The 23,220-nt window shown below is 42.2% G+C and overlaps 1 protein-coding gene across 8 annotated transcripts in view; it reads left to right on the top strand.

The window, feature by feature from the left end:
• The window catches only part of CREB5 (cAMP responsive element binding protein 5), a 262,459-nt gene extending 242,531 nt beyond the window's left edge, over positions 1-19,928 (top strand). For 7 of the 8 annotated variants that reach the window (XM_083405042.1, XM_083405041.1, XM_083405045.1 and 4 more), the window contains 4 exons: positions 6,373-6,690; positions 13,120-13,347; positions 16,153-16,261; positions 19,566-19,928. In XM_083405042.1, the coding sequence (XP_083261168.1) occupies positions 6,373-6,690; positions 13,120-13,347; positions 16,153-16,261; positions 19,566-19,729 (819 nt within the window). In that variant the 3' untranslated portion in view covers positions 19,730-19,928. Of the gene's footprint in view, positions 1-6,372; positions 6,691-13,119; positions 13,348-16,152; positions 16,266-19,565 lie in introns of all 8 variants that reach the window. The other variant, XM_083405046.1, reaches the window with a different exon arrangement.
• The last annotated feature ends 3,292 nt before the right edge of the window (positions 19,929-23,220 follow it).

Here is a 23,220-nt window from a genome sequence, read left to right as displayed (position 1 = left end):
AACATGTTGCAATGGTTGCAAAATCCACTTATTTTCTCCTTTCCCCCTTCACTCTGCATAGTCTGAAAGAGGTGTAGCTACTAAGGGAAGCCTAGCAGCTTTTAAGAAGACGAGGCTTCTAATAAGACAACAAATTGGGTGTTTTTGTAGATATTACCACTGAAAAACTGTGCCAGCCAGTTAATGGCGTCCATTTTGTTACTACGAGGTATGCCCATTAAAGAAGGAGACTCTCTGGTCTTTCAGGGTTTACAAGCTTTCACCTCCACTCACAGCACTTAATGACACATTAATTTCCCCCAACGTGAGTATGGTTTATGCTTGGACTGGGCGGATGATGCCTACTTGATAGAATCCTGCCAATTTCGGTCAGAAATTCCACCCACATCGTGTTGCATTGCAGACTGAGCAATGCCCCACCCATAGAACCAAATCCTTAACATTGGCTCTCCATTCTGACTCCCATCCAGATCGGCCCAGCAGTTCAGGTCATTGTTCCAACTGCTGTAAGTCTCAGTGTTGGAGAACAGAAGGGGCACAAGCCTGGGACTAATTACAAAGATTAGCAAATTAGCATTGTCTAAACTAAGACATAGACCTTGATGTGGATTTTTGGAACGGCTGTCCCCCTCTTGAAATCATTAGGCGTTTTCTGTTCAGAAAAGAATGCTGTTCCTTACATGTCATCATCATAAACAGCTCTATCCATTTCTGAAATGTCATCGTTAAGTATCTTCAGTTCTGTTTCTGGATAGAGATGAATTATATTCAGCTTGTATTTTTTTTTACGAATCTTGAGTGGAATTCTGGTTTACAAAAAGCAGCTTCATCTTGTCTGCCTCTAAAGAGTTTGGTGGAGAAGCACGGGATAAGATTCGTTCCTGTGCTTCTTCTGTATCTCATGACATTCATCTTAAAAGGCAATGAAATATCAATATAAATGTGTTTCTTGATTTACCTATCAAAACGTTCCTTTCCATAGAAAATATCCGCATGGTAGCTAGCGCCCATTAGATTATTTTACTTTATTTTTTAAAAAAGGCCAAAACACACAGCATGATCCAAATGTCAAAAATCAGCAGCAGTCCATCAAAACATTGGATAATAGTAGTAAATAAATACAAATCTACACCTCCACATACCCAAGGCTTGATGGAATAACACTGCATTAGCAAGCCACCTAAAAGATTATGGGGGAATGTGAGATGGCCTGTTAGGGCCTCCACTGACACAAGCCTATCACTGTACATAGAATCATAAGAATTGGAAGAGATTCTGAGGATCATCTAGTCCAGGGGTCAGCAATTTTTTTCAGCAGGGGGCCAGTTCATTGTCCCTCAGACTTTGTGGGGAGCCGAACTATATTTGGGGGGGGGGGGGGACACGAATGAATTCCTATCCTCCACAAATAACCCAGAGATGAATTTTCAATAAAAGGACACATTCTACTCATGTAAAAACATGCTGATTCCCGGACAGTCTGTGGGCCGGATTTAGAAGGCAATTGGGCCGAATCTGGCCCCCGGGCCTCAGTTTGCCTACCTATGATCTAGGCCAACCCTTCAATGTAGGAATATGTAGCTGTACCTTATGGGGAATCGAACCTGCAGCCCTGGCATTATCAACAGGAATCCTGTTCAGAATAAGGGAATTTCTCTTTTAAAAAGGGAAAAGTTGACAGCTATGGGATGGGAAGCTGAAATGGAGTATCATGGAAAAGGGCATTGCTGCCTTGAACAGTAAAGAAGAAGACTTTGCATTGCACATCCCACTTGAAATATTATGAATTAGAATCTAAGCAGCACTTGGCAATATCTAAGACGTTTTGCCTACATTATTCCAGTAATGCTGGCTAATGCACATAAGATAATTTGATACTGCAGTGACCATGTTGCGGGTGGTGCAATGTCGCTTCATTTTGCAAAGCCTTCGGTTTTTCAAAGGTCTTAAGTGCCTGTTCTTAAAGGCAGGAGAATAAAAATGTTTCCTCAATAGAGGAATAAAAATGTTTCCTCAAATACTTCTCATTCATGGCAAGAGCCTGGTGTGTAGTTGTGTGTGTCTGATAAATGTTCTGCAGGGGCTCCTGTCAATGGAGCGCTGACCTAAGCATGAAGTTAAAGAGGGGCTGGGCAGTTGCTGTTGTTGCTATGGGAGAAGATGAGGTAGATAGCTGGTCTCTTACCAGAATTTGGATCCAGGGCAGCTGGCCCACCCTCCCATTGGGAAAAGTGAACAAGGAGCTTGTAAAGTACAGAGACCACATACAAATGACCCCTATTGACAGAAACCAGCTGCACGTCAAGCTTCTCCCTGCCTCTCTTGATTTGCAATCTCAAATAAATAGATGTGGCTGAAGGGTCTGTGGAAAGAAAACAGAATAATGTATTCTACTGAGAATCAAATTCACAGCTTTTATGGTTGTGTGTGTGTGTGTGTGTGTGTGTGCATTTGGAGCTGGGTGTTCCTTCACACATTAAGGTCTTTTTCATCCCTGACACTTTGGGGAAAGGGGAAGAGAGTTTGGGGAGTGTGCAGTTTATAATGGCAAATGGTACAGTTCGCCATCAAAGTAGGATCATTTGGACAAACAGTGCGTGGGCACATCTACAGACTAATAGTCACCATTTATAAAAATTCTGGCAAATAGGGGTTTGTGGGAGTTTTATATTTGGGCAGAATAAACACTCTTTAATATAACGTTACTGGCCTTTTACCAAAATAGTGGTAGTTATCCAACCCTTTTAATGCCACAGATTTGGCTTTGGAAAAGAATGCCTTGCTTGAAAATGACTTAGATTGGTGTATTTTTCTATATCTTTCCTTGGTGAGTTTCGTCAGCTACTACCACCAGCTATTTTGTGGTATGATAGAATTTGTGTTCATTTTTTAAAAAATTAGCCTAAACGAAGAGACCCTCCGTTTCAGTGTACAGTACGTACAGCAAAGACCGCGGGCAGCAGAGCTGGGTTCATTTTTGTTTTAATAATGGAGGTAAGGATGAATTAGAATTCCTTGATAACTTGCTTGTTTTGCTTTTTGAGTGGCTGCAGTGCTTCTGTTTTTCAGTAAGTTAATTGGGGACAGATAACCTAATTTATGGCACAGTTGTCCAAAGTAAAGATACCAGATCTATAAAACAAATGGGAGGGGGTTTTCTTGCTTTGCCTTTTGGCTGAGAGAGTTTTTGCACATCGTCATCATGGCCAGGTTGACCAACCTGTGTGCCCAAATTGGATCCCCGGTGTAATGGGGAAAAGGAGGGATATTTAAACATGGTAAAACTCAATTAGTCAGTCCTATTGACTTAAATAGAGACGAGCTTAACTAGGTCGGTCAGTTCTGGATTAGCCAAAAGTAACTCTGTTCCAGGGAGATCACCACCACAGTGCCTGAAGAACCCTTCAGATGGAAAGGAGTCTGTTCGTGCTGGTCTCTGTATATGCTATGTGAAATATAGTACATTTTAATACAGGGGGGCAAGAACCTGAAGCCATCCAGATGTTATTGTTAGACTCCCAGCTGCAACCAGCTCCAGCCACCATAACCAACAACATCTGGAGGGCCACAGTTCCTCATTCCTGTTTAAATGGATGAAAACTCAATATTGTATTGCTTGCGTTGGATTCCTGAATTACACATACTGAGAAACTAAGGTTACTAAAGTGGCTGCCACCCTCAATATTTTCTTCTTTATTTGCCATTGTTGTTTTTCTGAACATGAGGGGGAAATGCGGCCATCTTGAGTGGGTGAAATGTTGCGTTTGGTCTCTTCTCCAACAAAAGCTTTCCTGATGCCGCGCCAATATCAGCTTGACCTCCTCTGCATCTGCCTTGCCACCTGATATCTCCCCCTCCATGTCTCTCTTTTGCAAATAACATTAAGTTGCAAGCCCTCTTAAAGAGAAATGCATGACCGTGTTCGATGGATCACTGTGTGAATAAGGCTTGTGTAGCAGTAGCCGAAGTTGAGGAGGAATCTAGGGAAAGACTCTCTCTTTCCCAGAAAATTCCTGACAAGTGGAGAAAAATATGCTTCTCTGAAATAAGTGGTTGTTTGGCAAATGCCGTGCTGTTTTTGGATGGTTATTAGGTGAAAATGTGAGATACGCAAAGCGGATAAGGGGAATCTTGGTGTTGAAAATGAATGCAGGCTTTTGAACTTTGAACAGTACTTTATAGCAGAAGAAGCAACTAAAGGTTATTTTAAGAATTGAGTTCTGCCTGTGATACTTTATCAACACTTGTATCACATATTTTGTGCTCTTCTGGCTGCTGTCCAGAGGCCTGCCTGCATGTGGTGAATTCTTCAAGTTTAAAGTCTGGTGTGGAGGAATTCTTTCATCTGATGTGTACGGCAAAACTGAATGAAATGGATATCTGGAATCTGTTGATCACACGAACTGAAACAAAACAATCCTATTCCTGGAAAGAGATCAGTTTATGCCCCTGAACCAAAAGGCATTGGCTGTGTTGAGTTCAAAACAGGAGTTTGGTGGCATTGTTGCCTTTTCATTACTACGGAAATTGATTATTCCACAATAAGTTAAGTGAAATCAGAGCTGCTGCACCCAGGCAGGTTGACATATTTCACCTATATTAAAGCTGAAGAATTATCCCTAAGGTAAAATAAAAGATGAGGACCGCTTAGACTACAATGTGCATTTAATGTTTGGTTGCTCCAGCAAATATTTCAATATTCTCACCATTGTTTTATCCTTAATGCCAGCAATTAACCTTTTAGTCTGATGGAAACAGTTGCTGTTTTATTTGAGTGTGGCTGATAACTTGTTACATTCCAGGCTCTTAGGTTCTGAAACAGAAAAGCACATCCTATTGTTCAGTCCCTGGCATTGTCAGACAAAAGCCACACCAGACATTTGGAGGAAACTGGATGAGTGATTTGTGCTTCCTTCATCCCCACACTTCCGAACTTTTTCCAAATAGGAGATATGCACGTCGACAGAGACAAACCTCAAAAGGAGAACCTAGAAATACTGGGTTTTAAAACAAATTTCATACGGGAGCATTCCAAATTACCTAATGCATCAGAGGCCATTAAAAACCAATTAAACAGACAAACAAACAAATCAACACTCAATTTAAAACATGAGGTTTTCATGTAAGCACATCATGCCATTAATATATGTGTGTGTGGTGTGTGTTTCCAAAGAAGGCAAAAGTAAGAGCACAGTATTGCTAAAATATAAAAGAAAGAAACCTAGTGGGTTTTCTAAAAAGACTTTTAGCTTTGGATGTGTTGAATCCTTGTTTAAATGGCATTTTGAATATTTTCCTCCTCTTTTTACGAAGCAGATTATGTTTGTGTGTGGATGAATGGTGACTTTTATTATTTAATACCAGGCATAGTTGGTGCATATTTTTATTGTAACCATATACTAATTGATATTTATAGAATAGTGACATTTTAAGAGCCTTTAAAAAGATTGATTTTTATTTAAGTGCTGTTGTGCCTCTGCTGTTTTAATTGTTATTCTAAGACACCTTGAAATAAATAATAGTTTTATTTTAAAGAACGGTATACAAAATATCACAAACAAATACAGCTTTGATCCAGAGATCTAAGGTGTTTCATCTGCTAGCAGAAAGAGCCTTTAACTTACTGAAGGGATATTTCCAACCTAGCGGAAGAGCACATTTTGAGGAAAAAATGTCTCCAAATCCAGAAAAGTTATTCTGTGAGCACAGCCCTTGAGCAAGTCCTTTTTATGACCCACAGTGTTTGATATGCTGAAGGCTGTTATAACCAAGCTCTGTTGTGCTGCTGTAAGGCCCACCATCTGCCACCAGCCCTCATTTTTACCTCAGCTCACAGTTCCTTGGATTCAAATCTGTTTACACTGAGGTTCCACTGAGCACCCTTTAACAAAACAATTCCTACATCACCATATGGTTGCATTAAATGGCTGTGTTTTAAAGGTGAGAATATTGCGTTGAATTATATTTTTTAATTCCATTTTCAGCATCCTATTCTCAAAACACTTGAGGAATAATGTAGTGTTAATCAGTGTAATTTTTCCAGCACTTTTTTGAGTTCCTCCACTGCTTTCTGTTGTAATTTTGCTTCTGCTTCCCTGAGGAATATTCACCTTCAAATGAGATTCTAACAGGGCTACCGAGTGTTTAATTGTGGCTGCATTTTGTCAGTTAACAAAACCAACGACGGTTGCGACAAATCTTAGCCGCATATAATCTTTATGGATAATTTTATTATGATTTTAATTGTTGTATTTTGTCACGTTGCTTTGAGACCTTTCTTTTGTAGCGGCCAACAAATGCAAAGAACGAATATGACATCTCCTTGCCTGTGGACTGACTTTATAAACAAACTTTTTGTTGTTGTTGTTGCAGAGGTTGAAGGCAGCATTGACTCATCATCCTGCAGGGATGTCAAATGGAAATATGAACAGCATGGGCCATATGATGGAGATGATGAGCTCCCGACAGGACCAGACAGCTCACCACCATATGCACACACATCCGCATCAGCACCAGACGCTTCCGCCTCATCACCCATATCCACACCAGCATCAGCACCCAGCGCACCACCCTCAGGCGCATCACCAGCAGAACCACCCGCACCACCACTCGCACGCTCACCTTCATGCGCACCCAGCGCATCACCAGACCTCGCCACATCCACCCCTGCACACAGGCGGGCAAGCACAGGTACAACTTCCTCAAAATATATTCTGTGATATAAATTCGGGTTTAAAATCAAATGTTCGCATTGTTGGTTTTGATTTTCTCCAGCTCTTTCTGGAGGGTCGGGTTTAGGTTTGATGAGGCCCTAAGCTACTGAAGGTAATGGGGCCCTTTATATGTCCAGCTGTCCTTTGTCAACAACAAATTGTCGCTGTTTTTGTGCTGAAGATATGCTGCATGGTAATTTATGGACCTAATAGGTATCTAAAGCCATTTGCACATGTTGCCGTACAACCAGTCCATGCAGAATGTAGGCACCCTGTATATAGAAAGGAGCAAACCAGTGATATTTTAAGGAGCAGGCTAGCAGGTGGGGCCCAATACTTATATCATAGGAGCAAAACACTGTTGTTGTATGTAGGTTTTATTTTATTTCTTTTTTATCTTATATTTTGGAAATGTACATCCAGGTTTTTTCCCCTTTAATTTTTTTGGGGGGCCCTCAAGAGAGTGGGGCCCTAAGCTATAGCTTGTTTAGCTTATACGTAAATCTGGCACTGTTCATTGGCACCTTCATTTTATATCAAGGACTATTTAAAAAAAAATCTGCATCAAGGTGGACATTGTACTTCAGGAATCTATGCCAAAAACCTAAAGTGGATTATGTTGGGGTAGAAGTTCAAACACGTTTCTAAATCTAGGTGTCATTGCTTGCACCAGTTACCGCCTTCCAAGAAGCTTGAATCAGATTTTTCAGGTTAAAGAAGTCTACAGTTATGAATATATCTCAAGGCAGGTCCACACTTTATGCCGCAGGACCCATTTCTGTGAGTTACAGCAGTATTTCCCACAGAGTATTCATGTGTCTGCTGCTATACACCAGCTGCAGAAGTGTCGGTCGCACGAGGTTTTCAGCTGTTCAAGTGAAACGTCTTGAAATAACTAGCCTTTCACATGTGTTTTGGGTCAACATTTGACCATGTATGTGCCATGGTTTGTTTGTTTTATATACCATAGCAACCTACATGTCATTACTATAAAAATTTTATGGATGTTACGGAGAATCAGTCACATAGGAAAACAACATTTTTATTTTTACCCTTGAGGGTTTTTTTCAGTCTCAGTGGGATAAAATTCACCAGGTTAATGCAATACCCAGAGCGAAACTGAAACCAAGCTGAATATAAGATTAAACATTAAAGTTAGATGTGAAACAACTGAGGATGAAGTTTTTTTGTCTTAGAATGCCATCAAGGTTTAAACACAGCAGAGGAGCAAAGCCGGTTAAAATTATTATTTACTCACCCTTCATCCTAAAGTCCCTGGGCAGATTCCAACAATCTAAAATACAACATTAAAAACCATTTAAAACAACCTGCAATCCTTAAAAAAAAAAGTGGAATTATACATTGTGTATATCGATCAGTCAATTTTATGTAGCCAAAGGCCTTTACAAGGGACGACAGAGAATAAAAGAAAAACTTTCATCTAAAATCATATAACATAACCTGTAGCAGTTAACAATATAAAGGAAATTTACAACATTAAAATTTAAGATTGGGGTGCATTCACATAGCTGGAACGGAGCTTCTTGGCTACCTGGTGTGTATTGTACAGGTGTTTATCTGCTAGGAGTTCAACTATCACTTCCTGTGCGGATCGACCAATTAAGAATTGGCGATATAAATTTTCCTCTGGATGTTATGTACAGGGGGCAAATCAGCAGATAGTGTGTAATGTCTTCTACCTGAGGAGATGCATGTATACATTTGTGATCCATATGGAGAATTTTCTGGTATCTCCCCTCTAAACACACGGAGAGCATCTGTTGGAATCTTAGTTCTACAAAGGCCCTGCATGGTTGTGGGAAGGTCAGAATCTCAACGTAACGGGGCCTTGAGGGATTGGTCTTAATTTGGGGCTACCAAGTAGAGTAACGCAGGTGGCGCTGTGGGTAAAAGCCTCAGCGCCTAGGGCTTGCCGATCGAAAGGTCGGCGGTTCGAATCCCCGCGGCGGGGTGCGCTCCTGTTGTTCAGTCCCAGCGCCTGCCAACCTAGCAGTTCGATGTCACGCTGGCCACGTGACCCGGAAGTGTCTCCGGACAGCGCTGGCCCCCGGCCTCTTGAGTGAGATGGGCGCACAACCCTAGAGTCTGTCAAGACTGGCCCGTACGGGCAGGGGTACCTTTAGCTTTAAGTAGAGTAACGGGCGGCAATGATGGATGCTCTGTCTTGGTTGGCATCCTGATCAAAAATCCAAATTCTATGATCATGGGGGCTAAAAAAAGAAATACACATAAGTTATAGGATAGTGACAAATGGTGCCAAGGTAAAAAGTTGTGGGACTCTAGAATGATAATAAGTAATACCAGCAAAAGAAGAAACTGAAATCATTAAGAGATGGATCTGAATTTCTCATTGCTTGGAATGCAGTGTTTGACCCACTAGATAGAACTTTGAAGGAAGTATATATACAAGATGGACACTAACTAACAAAAGAAGCAGTGCACAAATAATTTAGATGGACATAGCCAATTGTCATTTGTGATTTAAAAAATATATACATTGGCCCTTAAGTAGAGACTCTTTTGTATGAAAAGAGATGGTGGTGAAGGAATACTACCAGCTTTGACAGTACTGATCTATAGAGGAACAATTGAGATGCCTGGAATCAGTTCTTCCATTCCTCAGAAGAGGTATTCAACAATGCAACGCTCAACAGTACTAAGAGTTTGTACATGCAGTCCTGATTTGGGTAAAAGCTGTGCATGTGCAGCCTTCAACTAGATGCAGGGCTTTTCCACCCACACTGTGCAACACTCTTTGCACACATGGAACGTGGGTCAGGGAAGGCAATCCGTTCACATTTGCAGCTTGCCTTTGCCAGGTTATAGCAGTTATGCAGAAGTTCATCTTGCACCCATGAATTCAATTTCATTTCCATGGTGTTTAATTCTAGGTGTATGTATTTAGGATTGGTGCCTTGGGATAATCAGGTACAGTCCTTCAACTGCCCATTCAGAAATAATTGTTACCAGACTCCACGATAATTACACCTTCCTTCTAAACAGATAACGAAACAACAGATAACGGCTGTTGCCAAAACCCACAAAAAGCAGTCTCATGGGCTTTAGTAGAAATTGTTCCATTTCTGTAAAAGAGATATTTGTTCAAAAAACATTGTGTGTTGCTGCTTGGAGGATGGGTGGAGATTTTAAGATCTATAGGTCAGGTAGTTCCCTGGACAACAGAACAGTTTGAATTCCTCAAGGGAACACAAAAGCAATGACACTTTTTGAAGAGGGCATTGACTGGGATAAAAGATGGTTTGAGTGAGTAATAAACATAAGGTTATTGCTTTCAAAATCCATCTATAATTCCCCTCAGTATTGGCCTCTTTGGGGGGTCAGACTGCTTCAGCAGACACATTAATCTTATGGTACACTTTACTAATTATTAACCAACTCTTTCTATTGAACCAAATACTTAAGTTTCAAGGTTCATGTCAAAACCAATGCATGATCTGAATTGCTAGGAGCTACGCTCCCCTTTTGCCATAACTTTGATTATTTTATGCCATGCCCCTGTATTAAATTTCAAAGTTTTCAACAGCCCTGCAGAACCTAATGAATTATGGGGTTGCTAAAATGAATGGCTAAAAATATAGCAGTAGGGTTATAAACAATTGGAGAGACATACAGGATCAGGGATCAAGGCAAAGCCCAGCCAATTTAGCAGTTCCCTTTCTGTTCTGCTCTGTGCCGGCTGGCCTAATTCAGATATTTCACACATGTTTGGTTTTAATACTGAAATTTCTGTCAGATGAATTTCCAATCAGAAGAACTTTGAGACAGCAAGGTTGTAATTTCTTGGACATAGCTGGTATTCAGCACTTGCAAACAGCATCTGGGTGGAAATCACTGAAATGTCCAGGAAAATCACTAAAAATCTCAACAACTTTGGTCTGCCCCCAAAAGGCCAACCCTACATTACCCCTTGTTGCGAATTATACATGGTCAGAAATGTGTTAACAAAAAAATTATATATGACAACATTCTGTGTCCTTTTTAATTGATTCTGCCACATTATCTACATAACCAAACACATTCATGTGTTTCAAATGAGTCAGTAGCTCTAAAACCTTCAGTCTATGCACTTCCACGATCCTCTGTCATCACATAAGCACAAACAGTGTCACATTCCTGTCAGCCTTTGGAGCATATACTAAATAATACATCTCTAAGGGCATTGGCATAGCCATGTTGTTGCACCCAGAATATGTGTTGGGCAGATCTGTAAAGAACTCATCCATGTGTTGAATGAACCATGGAGTAGATTTACCATGTCAGCGGGCAACACATTACGAGCTGGGGTGTAATGTGGACTGAGATGCAAGAGCTTCCCTTCTGTGGTAAGCTATAAAGTGATTATTTTTCTCATGAGAGAACGGCAGCCATTTTTTTTATTGTGAGAGAACAGCAGCCATTTTGGGCACGGTGATCTTGTGCAATTTTGCACCGCAATTTCTCTCAAGAAAAAAATGCTTTCCCCCCCAGGACCGCGATCTTGTGCCTTGAAAAACACATGTCTGGAGGCTCCGTGCCCCCAAAATGTGCTTTTCAGGAGAGGAATTCCAGCATGAAATCATGCGAGATCACAGCACCCAAAATGGCTACCCTTCTCTTTCATAAAAAATGGGGTAGGTGGTTTCCTGGTTTTTGCCTTCAAGGTTTTGGAGGGTATGCTTCCAGCATATGCCAAACTTTGGACAGAACCGTTCTGGCCACATTTTCTGCATGTTGTGTAAGTTGGTCTACCTTTTCCACATGAGCCCTGTTTTTACCAGGGTTTGTCCCACCATGTCATCTAAGACTATTCAGGCAACAGAGGAACAAGAGGCTGAAAAAGAACACATTTTCACTCAAGTAAAACAACATTAAAGGAGTGGAAAGGGCTGTTATGTATAAGAGAACCAACCTGAGAAGTAGAAACAGAATTTACAGCTTGAATTAAAAAGGGAGAAGGCAGAAAGGCTTGTGCAAAGATGTCCGTGTCCTGCAATGTAAACAACAAACCTTTGATGGCTCAGAAGGTGTTGCTTGTGGCTTTTGATGTTAGACTGACAGTTTAAAAGAGACCTTTGAGGCCTTTACATTTCAGGTGTGTTGCTGTAGAGGCAACATACATATCCCTGCTGGAAGGGGCATCTGGCATTACTCAACGTTAACTTCTCAAGCCAAGATGGGGGTGATAGACACTGAGGACCAATTCACAGAATCCAGGAAGAAGGCTAAAATGTGAGATGGATGGCATGGGGCCTGTGCTTGGGCATACAATAGTAATTTCATTATGAAAGTAGTGATTGCCTTACTCGTGGTCAAACAACTTGGATTTGCTACGCGTGCTGCCATTTGGCTTTTACTATTTGGAAACCAACCAGCAGCTGAAAGTTGTTGTGGTGTCACTGTGAAAATTTTGAGTCTAGGCACATTCACAAACTCAGATGGCAAAAATGTTTGGAGCAGCCTGTGTTAGCAATCCTTCACGACATTCCAGAAGGTTTTGCAGGGATTGCTTACTTGAAAGGATCATGTCGTGCTGGTGCAAAGCTAGGAAGCCAGCGAAGCTAGCTCACTGGCCTAGAATTGTCCTCCCTGGTGTAGCACCCATGAACGGGTTGAGATGGAAAGCAATATGAAATCCATCATGTGTCTTATGACGTGTTCCAGTTCCTCACAGAACTGTCACATTAATGATTCTGAGAACTTAATTTCTTTTTAGTTCCCATAAACTCATCAGTGAATCACCTCAGTTTCCCCAAAGAAAATGGAAAAGGGGGATAATAGGACACCCCTTAATTGCCCACTTGGTTCAAAGCCTGCTTCCATCTTAAGATTTATTTATTTCTCATAAATCCAAAGCACAGCAAATTAATGGGTTGTTACCTCAGGATAGCTATCTGTGTAAACAAGACATGCAGTGCAAAGGAAAATGCACGCCTTTAAATTAGGAACAAAATTAAGGGTCCCAAGGCTCCTTCTGTTTCGTGATTAATGCAAGTCACTGGTGTGATTTAGATGTTTCACATTTGAACTGACTGGCTTTTTAAAAAAAAAACTTCTTGAAATGAAATGAAACATTTTTTTAATACGGTAGAGCAAAATAAAATAAAACATCCTCTCTGCTGCAATTCAAAAAGGCCATTTTCCAAAACATCTTCCTGGTCCATGCAGGCTGTTAGTCGAAGAGTAATTTAAGGGCATCTGGTGGAGTCTTTGAACTTCTGCCACTCTCATATCTTGCCAAAATGTCTGTATTCAAAGAACATATCCCGGTCGTATTTTTTTTTATTATTACAGTTGATCTTTATTATTATTATTATTATTCCACAGTCAGCTATGGTGTCATCCCCTTACTGGCTACTTAATTAAGATCAGTTATGTTTCTCATTAGGTATCAGCAGCAGCCCAACAGATGCAGCCCACACAGACAATACAGCCGCCTCAGCCCACTGGGGGGCGCCGAAGGAGAGTGGTGGACGAAGACCCAGATGAGAGGCGGCGGAAATTTCTGGAACGAAACCGAGCAGCTGCCACACGCTGCAGACAGAAGAGGAAGGTCTGGGTGATGTCACTGGAAAAGAAAGCAGAAGAACTCACCCAGACAAACATGCAACTTCAGGTGCGGGCTGCTGTCTAGGACATGCCTAGGACACAGAGAGGCACTGTTTGCATCTTGGGTCACTGCTGCACCAGCAAGACCTTCTTGACTTAAACTGGTGCTGCACTTTAGGCTACTAGCACAAACACAGAGAATCTGAACAATATCTATCATCTATCTATCTATCATCTATCTATCTCTGTATCTAGGGATGCGGGTGGCGCTGTGGGTTAAACCACAGAGCCTAGAACTTGCCAATCAGAAGGTTGGCGGTTCGAATCCCCACGACGGGGTGAGCTCCCGTTGCTCGGTCCCTGCTCCGGCCAACCTAGGAGTTCGAAAGCACGTCAAAGTGCAAGTAGATAAATAGGTACCGCTCTGGCGGGAAGGTAAACGGCGTTTCCGTGACCTGATCTGATTTGCCAGAAGCGGCTTAGTCATGCTGGCCACATGATCCGGAAGCTGTACGCCGGCTCCCTCGGCCAATAAAGCAAGATGAACGCCACAACCCCAGAGTCGGCCACGACTGGACCTAATGCTCAGGGGTCCCTTTACCTTTACCTTTATTTCTGTATCTATCTATCTGTCTGTCTGTCTACACACACACACACACACATATTAATCAAGAAGAGTGTCAAGATTTGGAAGCAGGCTCACATATAAAGACATTCTGAGCAAACAGCATGAAACAACACCTTTTGTTCATTGCATCTTTGTTCAGGCATGGAATAGATGAGTGATGTGCACAGAGATAGGAAGCCTTTCTCACCTGGCCTGGGCCTTTCTCCTTCATACTACCAGGCAACAAAAGGGAACGAATGATCTTCACCCTCCATTTTAAGTACAGAGCCATGGTCTGAAGTGGACTAAACTCTGCACTGATCATTTTTCTCACCGCAAACAGTGACATCTTAAGACAACCTTGTGTACTAATAGCAAATTCATTCGCAGGATGCCAATCCTTATGTAGCCAAAATGGCACCGCCCACATACAAGAGAAGGAATCAGGAAGATTGGGTAAACCCAGAAGGATAAGGGGGAGGGGACTGTAAGGTGGGCAGGGAATACCAAAAGAGTTCACTGAGGACTGTGCGCAATCAATGGGCACAGAATGGGAAATTCTTGCGTGCAAATCACATCAGAATGAATGCACCTCATTATAAGATGATAATATACAAAGGATAATTTCAAGGTGGGTTGCAACTTGCCCATAAGAAAAAGGGTTCCCTCTGTCTCTGTTTCTTTGTCTTCTATATGGTCCCACTTCCATTGTAGGACATTGTAATCTAGACAATGTAATCTACACATTGTAATCAATGTGCTGCAGCTCAATATGAAAGAGGAAAGTTAAACATTCATAGATTTCCCTTTGTTACAGGATTTCTTACTGATGAAGATGAATTTGATAGTCAGAAATGTTCTGCTGGAGTTGAAATAATTTGTTTTATTTTAAAGAAAAAGTGAAGCAGAATCTATCTGTTAAATTTATTGACACCAATTAGGATCAGTGCATACCAAATGGCAGTAGTTTGGTGACAAGCCTTTTATATAATATAAAAACTGGTCGTTTCTACCAAATTAATATGATTTCCTGCTTGCAAAAGCGATGAGTAAATTAAAATTCAACTGTAAGCATGTATTTAATGCTACATCATACGTCTGCATGTGCAAGCTAGAGACAAGCACGTCCAATTCGCAACAGTCTTTTCTGAATTGGATGAATATAGTCTGTATGGATTACGGGGATGATTTTCATCACAGCAGTCATTTCCACACCTTATTTCCATCTCTGATTCATTCCATCTGACCTTGCTAGCCTGGCCAATACTGCAGAAGAGATATTTTTTCAGGCAGGCCAATAGAGTCATTGTAGTTCTCTTTTTAAAACAGTTGCAAGTTTAAGTTTTGGTAACATTTTTGCTCCTTGAATGGAAGAATCCCTTCTGTGACCACAATAATTCTTCTTCTGTAAACAAAAGCTTCTTTCATTTCCAGAGCAAAACATGAGGCTCCAATCCATTTATTTGTAGCTCAAGTCTTTTGTAATATTGGGCCTCATTTTCAAAGGATATTTGTCCCAATCCTGAGCTGCTTTTATACTGTAATATGCACACAGAGCTCATTTACATGAGAGGGAGAGGAAGGGAGCACTGTGTATACATGAGAGTCCATTTATTTATTTATTTATCCATTCATTCATTTATTCATTTACTGCATTTAGATCTCACCCTTTCCCCAAAGAGCTTGAGGTGCGTACATGTGTTTTCTCCCCTCTTCATTTAATTCCCACAACAAACCTGTTAGTTAGGTTAGGCTGAGGGACTGGCCTAAGATCACACCCAATGAATTTCATGGCAAAGTGGGGATTCAAACCCTAGCCTCTCTAACCACTACACCATGCTACATTCATCAGAATTTTTTTTAAAATGGTTACTTCATTGTCAATCCACTGCTAGATATGTAGAATTTAATTTAATGTGTTTTTTTTAATGGACACAGAGCAGCAATTTGATGCTGGGATCCTAAAGCACAATCCTAATGAGCAGTAGAGCTGCCTCATTTGCAGTGGTTGTCGTGCTCTAGAGCAATCATCCTATTAAGACTGATTTTTAGAAAAATAAAATGAGACGGCAGATACACAGTAGACTTTAAGGCAAATGGCCGGTTATGGATTTGTCCCAGTATATCTACAATGAAAAAATAATTGCATGAAGATTCAAACTGTATACAAACCTACTATATTTATTACAATGAAAAGCATGCAAAGTTGTCTCCTTTTAAGATGTATACATTTATTAAAGTAAAAAATCTCTTATCTTCTTCCAGAATGAGGTTTCCATGTTGAAAAACGAGGTAGCACAGCTGAAACAGTTATTGTTAACACACAAAGACTGTCCAATAACAGCCATGCAGAAAGAATCGCAAGGATACCTAAGTAAGTAGGTAACATATTTATATTATCATAGGTTAAGTACTAATGATGCGCTTCTTTTTTTACCTAACCTCTCAATTTCTAAACAGTCTCCTTCAACCATCTTTAGGAATGGCATGAAGTTAGCATGGAGGAAAAGCACCTGCGGTGAAGCATACTAGCAACCAATGCTTAAAATGGCCTGGTTTGCACGCAATGTTAAACCAAGGTTTAAATATCTGGGAGAAACAAGCAACAAACCACAGCTTGTAATTACATGCAAACTAGAGCCCGTGTGTTGCTGTAAAGCCAAACCATCAAAGTGAAATATGAATTATGGTTTAATATTATGTGCAAGCTGGACCAGTGTCACAATTCAGACTTAGAGAAGCCTCAGTACTAAAATATACAGGGTAGAGGCATCTCAAAGGCCTCAGAATGTCCAGTAATGCCTAGCCCTGTTGTTCTTATTCTGGGCATTGCAGCTTCCATATACAATCCTATATCTGTCTATTCACAAGTAAGCCCCAATACACTTGGGAGTAAGTTACATGGGGCTTACTCCCAGAAGTGGGTATAGGATTGCAGTCTAAACCATAAGTTTACTGTTATTTTATTTATTTGCTTTCTTGTTTGATCTATTGGCTGTCACTGAGTTCAAGTCCTCAAAGGCAGGGTACAATTTAGAATGATAAATACAATAAAAATGCCATATAGGACATTAAAAGTATAGGAACAGCTAGAGAGGCAAGAAAAAAGAGACTGGGGGGGGGGGAGCATCAAAGATGGCGCCAATTTACGTGGCAAAGCTGTACCACTTCAGTCTGCAACAGAGGGCTCACATAGTTGGAATAGCTCTCCAAAAATGAAAGAGAAAAGTCAGGACCACATAGAAAACCACCTCAAATGCTTCTTGCTTCTTGCATGGTTTTATTATTTTCTTTGCTTCTCTGTATGCAAGCCCCTACCTTGAAGCAGTACTGCTTGTATGTAAAACATAGCCTCAGTTGTGCACCTAGCAATATGAATTATGAGCGCAACAAACCTGTGTTTGCAAACATGGATGTCATACTGGTATACTTCTTTGAGAGCTCAGCTGAGCTGTGCTGCCATTTGGGTGTGTATATGGCGGCAAACCCAGGTTTGTTGATATATGAGGTGCCCCTCAGTTGTAAAGGTAATGGTAAAGATAAAGGGACCCCTGACCATTAGGTCCAGTCGTGGCCGACTCTGGGGTTCCTTTCATTTTATTGGCCGAGGGAGCCGGCGTACAGCTTCCGGGTCATGTGGCCAGCATGAGTAAGCCGCTTCTGGCAAACCAGAGCAGCGCATGAAAACACCGTTTACCTCCCCACCGGAGCAGTACCTATTTATCTACTTGCACTTTGATGTGCCCCTCAGTTGTAGTTTAGTGCAAATAAGGTCGGAATAAAGCCCTAAACATGTCAGGCCCCAAATACCTGAAAGAGCGCTTCCTTCCTTACAGCACCTCTCAGGTGCTAAGATTGGTGAAAAGAGCCCTCTTGGTTATTCCAAAGCAATGGTGATGGTGGCCTGAGAGGGGGCATTCTTGTGGTGGCCCCTAAGTTGTGGAACTCTCCACTGAGGTGTGCCTGGCACCTTCATTGTACAGATTTGGGTGAATCCTGAGGAGATACCTGTTCACCTTGGCTTTTGGTACCCAAGACGTATATTTTTAGGATCTACCTTATTATTGTAATTTGAAGTTATTCTTAACATTGGGAATTGTTGCCCTGAGCCCGGCCTTGGCTGGGGAGGGAGGGTATAAATTATTATTATTATTATTATTATTATTATTATTATTATTATTATATTACTACTACTAATAATACTCCTCAGGGCTGCTCCAGCTCATTACTTCTCTTCATCTGGGGAGTGAGGATCTCTTTTACTTCCCCAGAGACAACAGCATCTATAAACTCCTATCCAGAGAAGATTCCAGAACCAGCCCTACCATTAAGCAAAATGAAGCAGCCACCTCAGGCAGCAAATGCCAGTAGTCAGGCAGACACGGGCTGGATCTACACTGATCTGGAAAACGCCATTGAGAAGCGGAGAATAGCTCCCAATGCACATTTACATTGATGACAGGTCACTGCTTACAGCTCCTTCTGGTGTCACCTTTTTATAACGCATTTTTAACCTTTTAATTGACCACTGTAGATTAGTCCACTGATGAGGTGCTAGTGGACAGAGTTTTGTGTACCACACAACTTTGCCCTTTGTGGAAGTAAGATTCAGCTGCTGACTGGACTGGGGAGGGAATGCCATCTTGTGCTTCCGCCCAGGCTGCATAATGCCTCAGGAAGCAGTGCCTTCCTGCAATACTCCTACTTCCAGATTCCCATGTATCTTTGGGGGTTCAAGGAATCTGGGACTAGCACTGCCTTCCTTTCCCAGCTTCACGTCGTTCAGAGCCCCATTAAAGTGCTTGGAAAGGAGACACGGCAGCCTGGAGAGGAGAGGCCACGTACTCAGTATTTAGCTGGAGCAGCTCTGACTTCATGAAGATGATACGTCAGTACATGCAAGTAGCACAGTGATGATTTACTGTGGACACTGAGGTGCCATTATACAATCCTACTGTTGTCTACTTGGAAGCAAGTCCCAGTGAGTTCAGTGGGTCTTACTCCTATGTGAGTGAGTAGAGGATTGCAGCCTCAAAATGCTTAAGGCTTAAGACAGATATGTACTTTCTATTCTTAATAATAGTAGTAGTAGTGTAGGGACGCGGGTGGCGCTGTGGGTAAAAGCCTCAGCGCCTAGGGCTTGCCGATCGAAAGGTTGGTGGTTCGAATCCCCGCGGCGGGGTGTGCTTCTGTTGTTTGGTCCCAGCGCCTGCCAACCTAGCAGTTCGAAAGCACTCCCGGGTGCAAGTAGATAAATAGGGACCGCTTACTAGCGGGAAGGTAAACAGCGTTTCCGTGTGCGGCTCTGGCTCGCCAGAGCAGCGATGTCACGCTGGCCACGTGACCCGGAAGTGTCTCTGGACAGCGCTGGCCCCCGGCCTCTTGAGTGAGATGGGCGCACAACCCTAGAGTCTGTCAAGACTGGCCCGTACGGGCAGGGGTACCTTTACCTTTAGTAGTAGTAGTAGTAGTAATAGGAATAGTAATAATATGTCCTAATCTGAATATCTGGGTTCTGGATTTCCTCTCGTTGTGTGTTTTGTGCCATTTACACTCTGCTGCCTGTTTAGCAGCATTGTAATATTCTGCAAAAAGTGGGGCAAATGGAAGGGTAGTGGAGGAGAAAGTGAGGTTCCTCTACCCATGTCGACTTGAGCCTTCATTTGTTCCTTTCTCAGGTCCTGAAAGCAGTCCTCCTTCAAGTCCGGTCCCTGCCTGCTCCCAGCAACAAGTCATCCAGCATAACACCATCACAACTTCATCAACGGTCAGCGACGTCGTCGGAAGCTCCACCCTCAGTCAGCTCACAAGCCACAGAACAGATATGAATCCCATCCTTTAAAACCTATCGGTCAGGAACTGCTATGAAAAAGTGATAGGAAAATATCAGATTTCCTTTCTGGTTTAAAGGCATTTTTTTTCTCTCAAAGTTATCTCAGATCTGGAGGACTCTTCAGCCCCCAAAAGACTATGAGTTCCAATTTTATAGTTTATAAAATGTCTTTTATACTTAGTAATAATAAAGGGAGTTATGCAATGACTATGCTATCAGCTTGGGAAATGCGTTGGTGCTTTCTCCGGTTTTTTCTGGTACCAGTTGTTTGTTTGTATTCTTTGTTTGTTTGTTACGTTTAAACCAAACTGTTCCTGTACATAATGATGTTTCTTCTCACCACTGCAAGTTGTTACAGCGGAAACGTGTTAAAGGGCCACTTATTAGCCAAAACAAGGCTTGAGAAGCATTAAGCAGCCACACACTGGCAACTAGGCATAATTGGACTATAAATACACGAAGAAGCCTGGTTGACAGCATAATTCCTTCCTTCCTTTCTTTCTTTCTTTCTTTCTTTCTTTCTTTCTTATAGCACCAGGCTCTAAAACACATCCATAGCCTTGCATATCTATTTTCTGTTTTGAAAAATGTTTCCATACTTTACATAGTTATCCGCTCAAAAAAGCAAATTATGGCAATGCACCCAACTGGTCCTGCTCTCTATCTCGTCTCCCTTTGTCCAAGCTGTTTATCATCTTCTCCATGCATAGAATTTCACTTTACAGTGTGTTGTGGCACCAAGTTTCAATTCTACAAAATGTTTGGCTCCCCCACCCCCCGCCTTTCCTTTTATTTTGGTAATTCTGGTTTCCTTAGCCTGCTTGTTTCCGGATGAATGTTTGAAAACATGCAGGTGGTCTATGTAATGCTCCAAGGGATAGAAATCTTGACCCTCCGTGGCCATTCTGTCACTTTCTTAACATTCTCTCATCCAGAAATCCAAAGCCTCTAGCCTACCCCCACGATGCCATTGAAATGATTTTTGAGCTTCCACTGTGTTTTCTGTCCCTGTCCTTCCCTCTGCACCTTCCGTTTCTGTTCACAACCCTCATAGCTATTGTCCTCCTTTTAAAGCATCTTTTTTGTGCTTAATACTAACTCTGCAATCCTATACATACCCAACTCAGAAGTACCGTATTTTTTGCTCTATAAGACTCACTTTTCCCCCTCCTAAAAAGTAAGGGGAAATGTGTGCGCATCTTATGGAGTGAATGCAGGCTGCACAGCTATCACAGAAGCCAGAATAGCAAGAGGGATTGCTGCTTTCACTGTGTAGCGATCCCTCTTGCTGTTCTGGCTTCTGAGATTCAGAATATTTTATTTCTTGTTTTCCTCTTCCAAAAACTAGGTGCGTCTTGTGGTCTGATGCGTCTTATAGAGTGAAAAATACGGTAAATCTTGTTGAGTTCAGTGGGGTGTTCTCTCGGGCAAGTGGGTATAGGATCGCAGACTAAAGTTCTTATTCCTATTTCTTGCTACTTGCACAATTTTCTGTCAGTATTCAAGAAACCGTAATGCCTCCAGGCCCACCAGCCATTTACCCAGAAACAGCTGCTTGGTCACTGTTTTCAATAGCCACTTATCCACAGCTGCACTGGCTTTTGCTTTGTCAAAAAAAAGAGAGGGGGGAAAAACCCACAAGGGGGGGAAAAAAACCCTCCTCATACATTTTATGATCCTGATTTAGTGTTTTTAATAAATAGTAAAAGTTAAAAGCAGTTTAACCACAGGTGAAGTCTGCTTGCAAGTCACCAGTGCTAGGGAAACTCTTGTAAGATTTTTGTTGTAAAAATTCATGGCATAAGAGGAGGGCAGATCTCATTATGTCAGTCGCAGTTTTCTGTGGCGTTGCCAGTCAATAAAGAGCAAAACATATGCCCAAATCCAGGAAACTGGGCGTAGGGATGGGGGAGGAATTTGCACAACTCAGATTCCGAAGCAGAGTCACTGGATGCGATCCGGGTGGATCATGACCTGGATTGGATCAATGGTCCACTTCAGAATCTGTAGTCTAGCAGATTCCTATACAAAGACATTCCATGGGGGTGTGCTGCCTCCATCCCCTCCCCTAAAAAAATTAAATTAAACTTCTAGAATAGGGCATCCAGACCCCAAGGGGCTAGTGCACAAAGCTCTCCCCCCACCACCACCACCACAATGGCAACATTTTGAGTGTGCATATACAGCAAGTCCCCTCGACGTGACAGCAGGGGCAGTTTTAGGGAACTGCAACCAGTGTGGCGGCACTGCGTGCCACACTGTTGGGGACACCACAACAACATTGTAGAACAGAGTGCGATAGGCGGGGGTGCTGAATTTTAGCGTCACACAAGTCACTGCTGCGATTTGAGATCCCAAAGTCCACCACTGGTGTTCTGATAGTCTCAAGGGGAACAGTATGGGAAAAGCACAATTGTCAACTTTTAGATTCAGTATACGGCAGCTTCCGTTATTCTTAGCAAGACTTAAAAAGGTAAAGGGACCCCGGACCATTAGGTCCAGTTGTGGCCGACTCTGGGGTTGCTGCGCTCATCTCGCTTTACTGGCCGAGGGAGCTGGCGTACAGCTTCCGGGTCATGTGGCCAGCATGACTAAGCCACTTCTGGCAAACCAGAGCAGTGCACGGAAACGCTGTTTGCCTTCCCGCCAGAGCGGTACCTATTTATCTACTTGCACTTGGACATGCTTTCGAACTGCTAGGTTGGCAGGAGCAGGGACCGAGCAATGGGAGCTCACCCCGTTGCGGGGATTCGAACAGCCGACCTTCTGATCGGCAAGTCCTAGGCTCTGTGGTTTAACCCACAGCGCCACCCATGTCCCTAACAACTCTTACTTCCAAGTAAATATGCCTAGGATTACTGTATAAGATTCTTGTTTTCTTATACACATGAATCCCGAGTCATTTAGCTAGTGGATGGAAAATTATACTTGCCATGAATTGCTTTTTCTTAGAAACACATAAGCAACTGAACCCCCAATGAGAGCTGCATTGCCCTATTTCCTTGGGTTAGAATGGATTTCCTTGGGCCAAGGAACTGCCTTAAAATGTCAAAAAGTCTTTAGATCTTCTATTCGTTGCTCTGAAAATTACACATAGGCCAGATTCACACACAATGAAGATTTCCTCTTTGGTCCATAATGTTCAGCAAGCCTTGCACTTAACACACTCCCATGTCACCTCCCCTCCTTTTGCATATGTCAGAGCTGATCAAAGCGTTTGCTTGCAGTTTTAAAGTAACCACACTTCCCCATGACATCTGAACTCAGGAAACTGTGCCTGAACTATAATTAGTATGGGTTACAAACAAATCAAACTGCGGTTTTGAATTCTGGTTTGTTCTCAAACCGTGGGCTGAGATCCAAACTAACATGAGCAGACGTCTGGCTCATGCAATGAGTCTTCTTCATCTTCTCCTACAGCTCCGCCATCACCACCACGCACCCAAAATCTGCTCTGAAGGGTTGAGGGACTTTGGGCAGCAGATTTTTGGGGGGTGCAT

Source organism: Podarcis tiliguerta (assembly GCF_965153285.1).
Source record: "Podarcis tiliguerta genome assembly, chromosome: 12".
NCBI classification, from domain to species: domain Eukaryota; kingdom Metazoa; phylum Chordata; class Lepidosauria; order Squamata; family Lacertidae; genus Podarcis; species Podarcis tiliguerta.
This window is presented reverse-complemented; position numbering and strand designations above follow the sequence as displayed.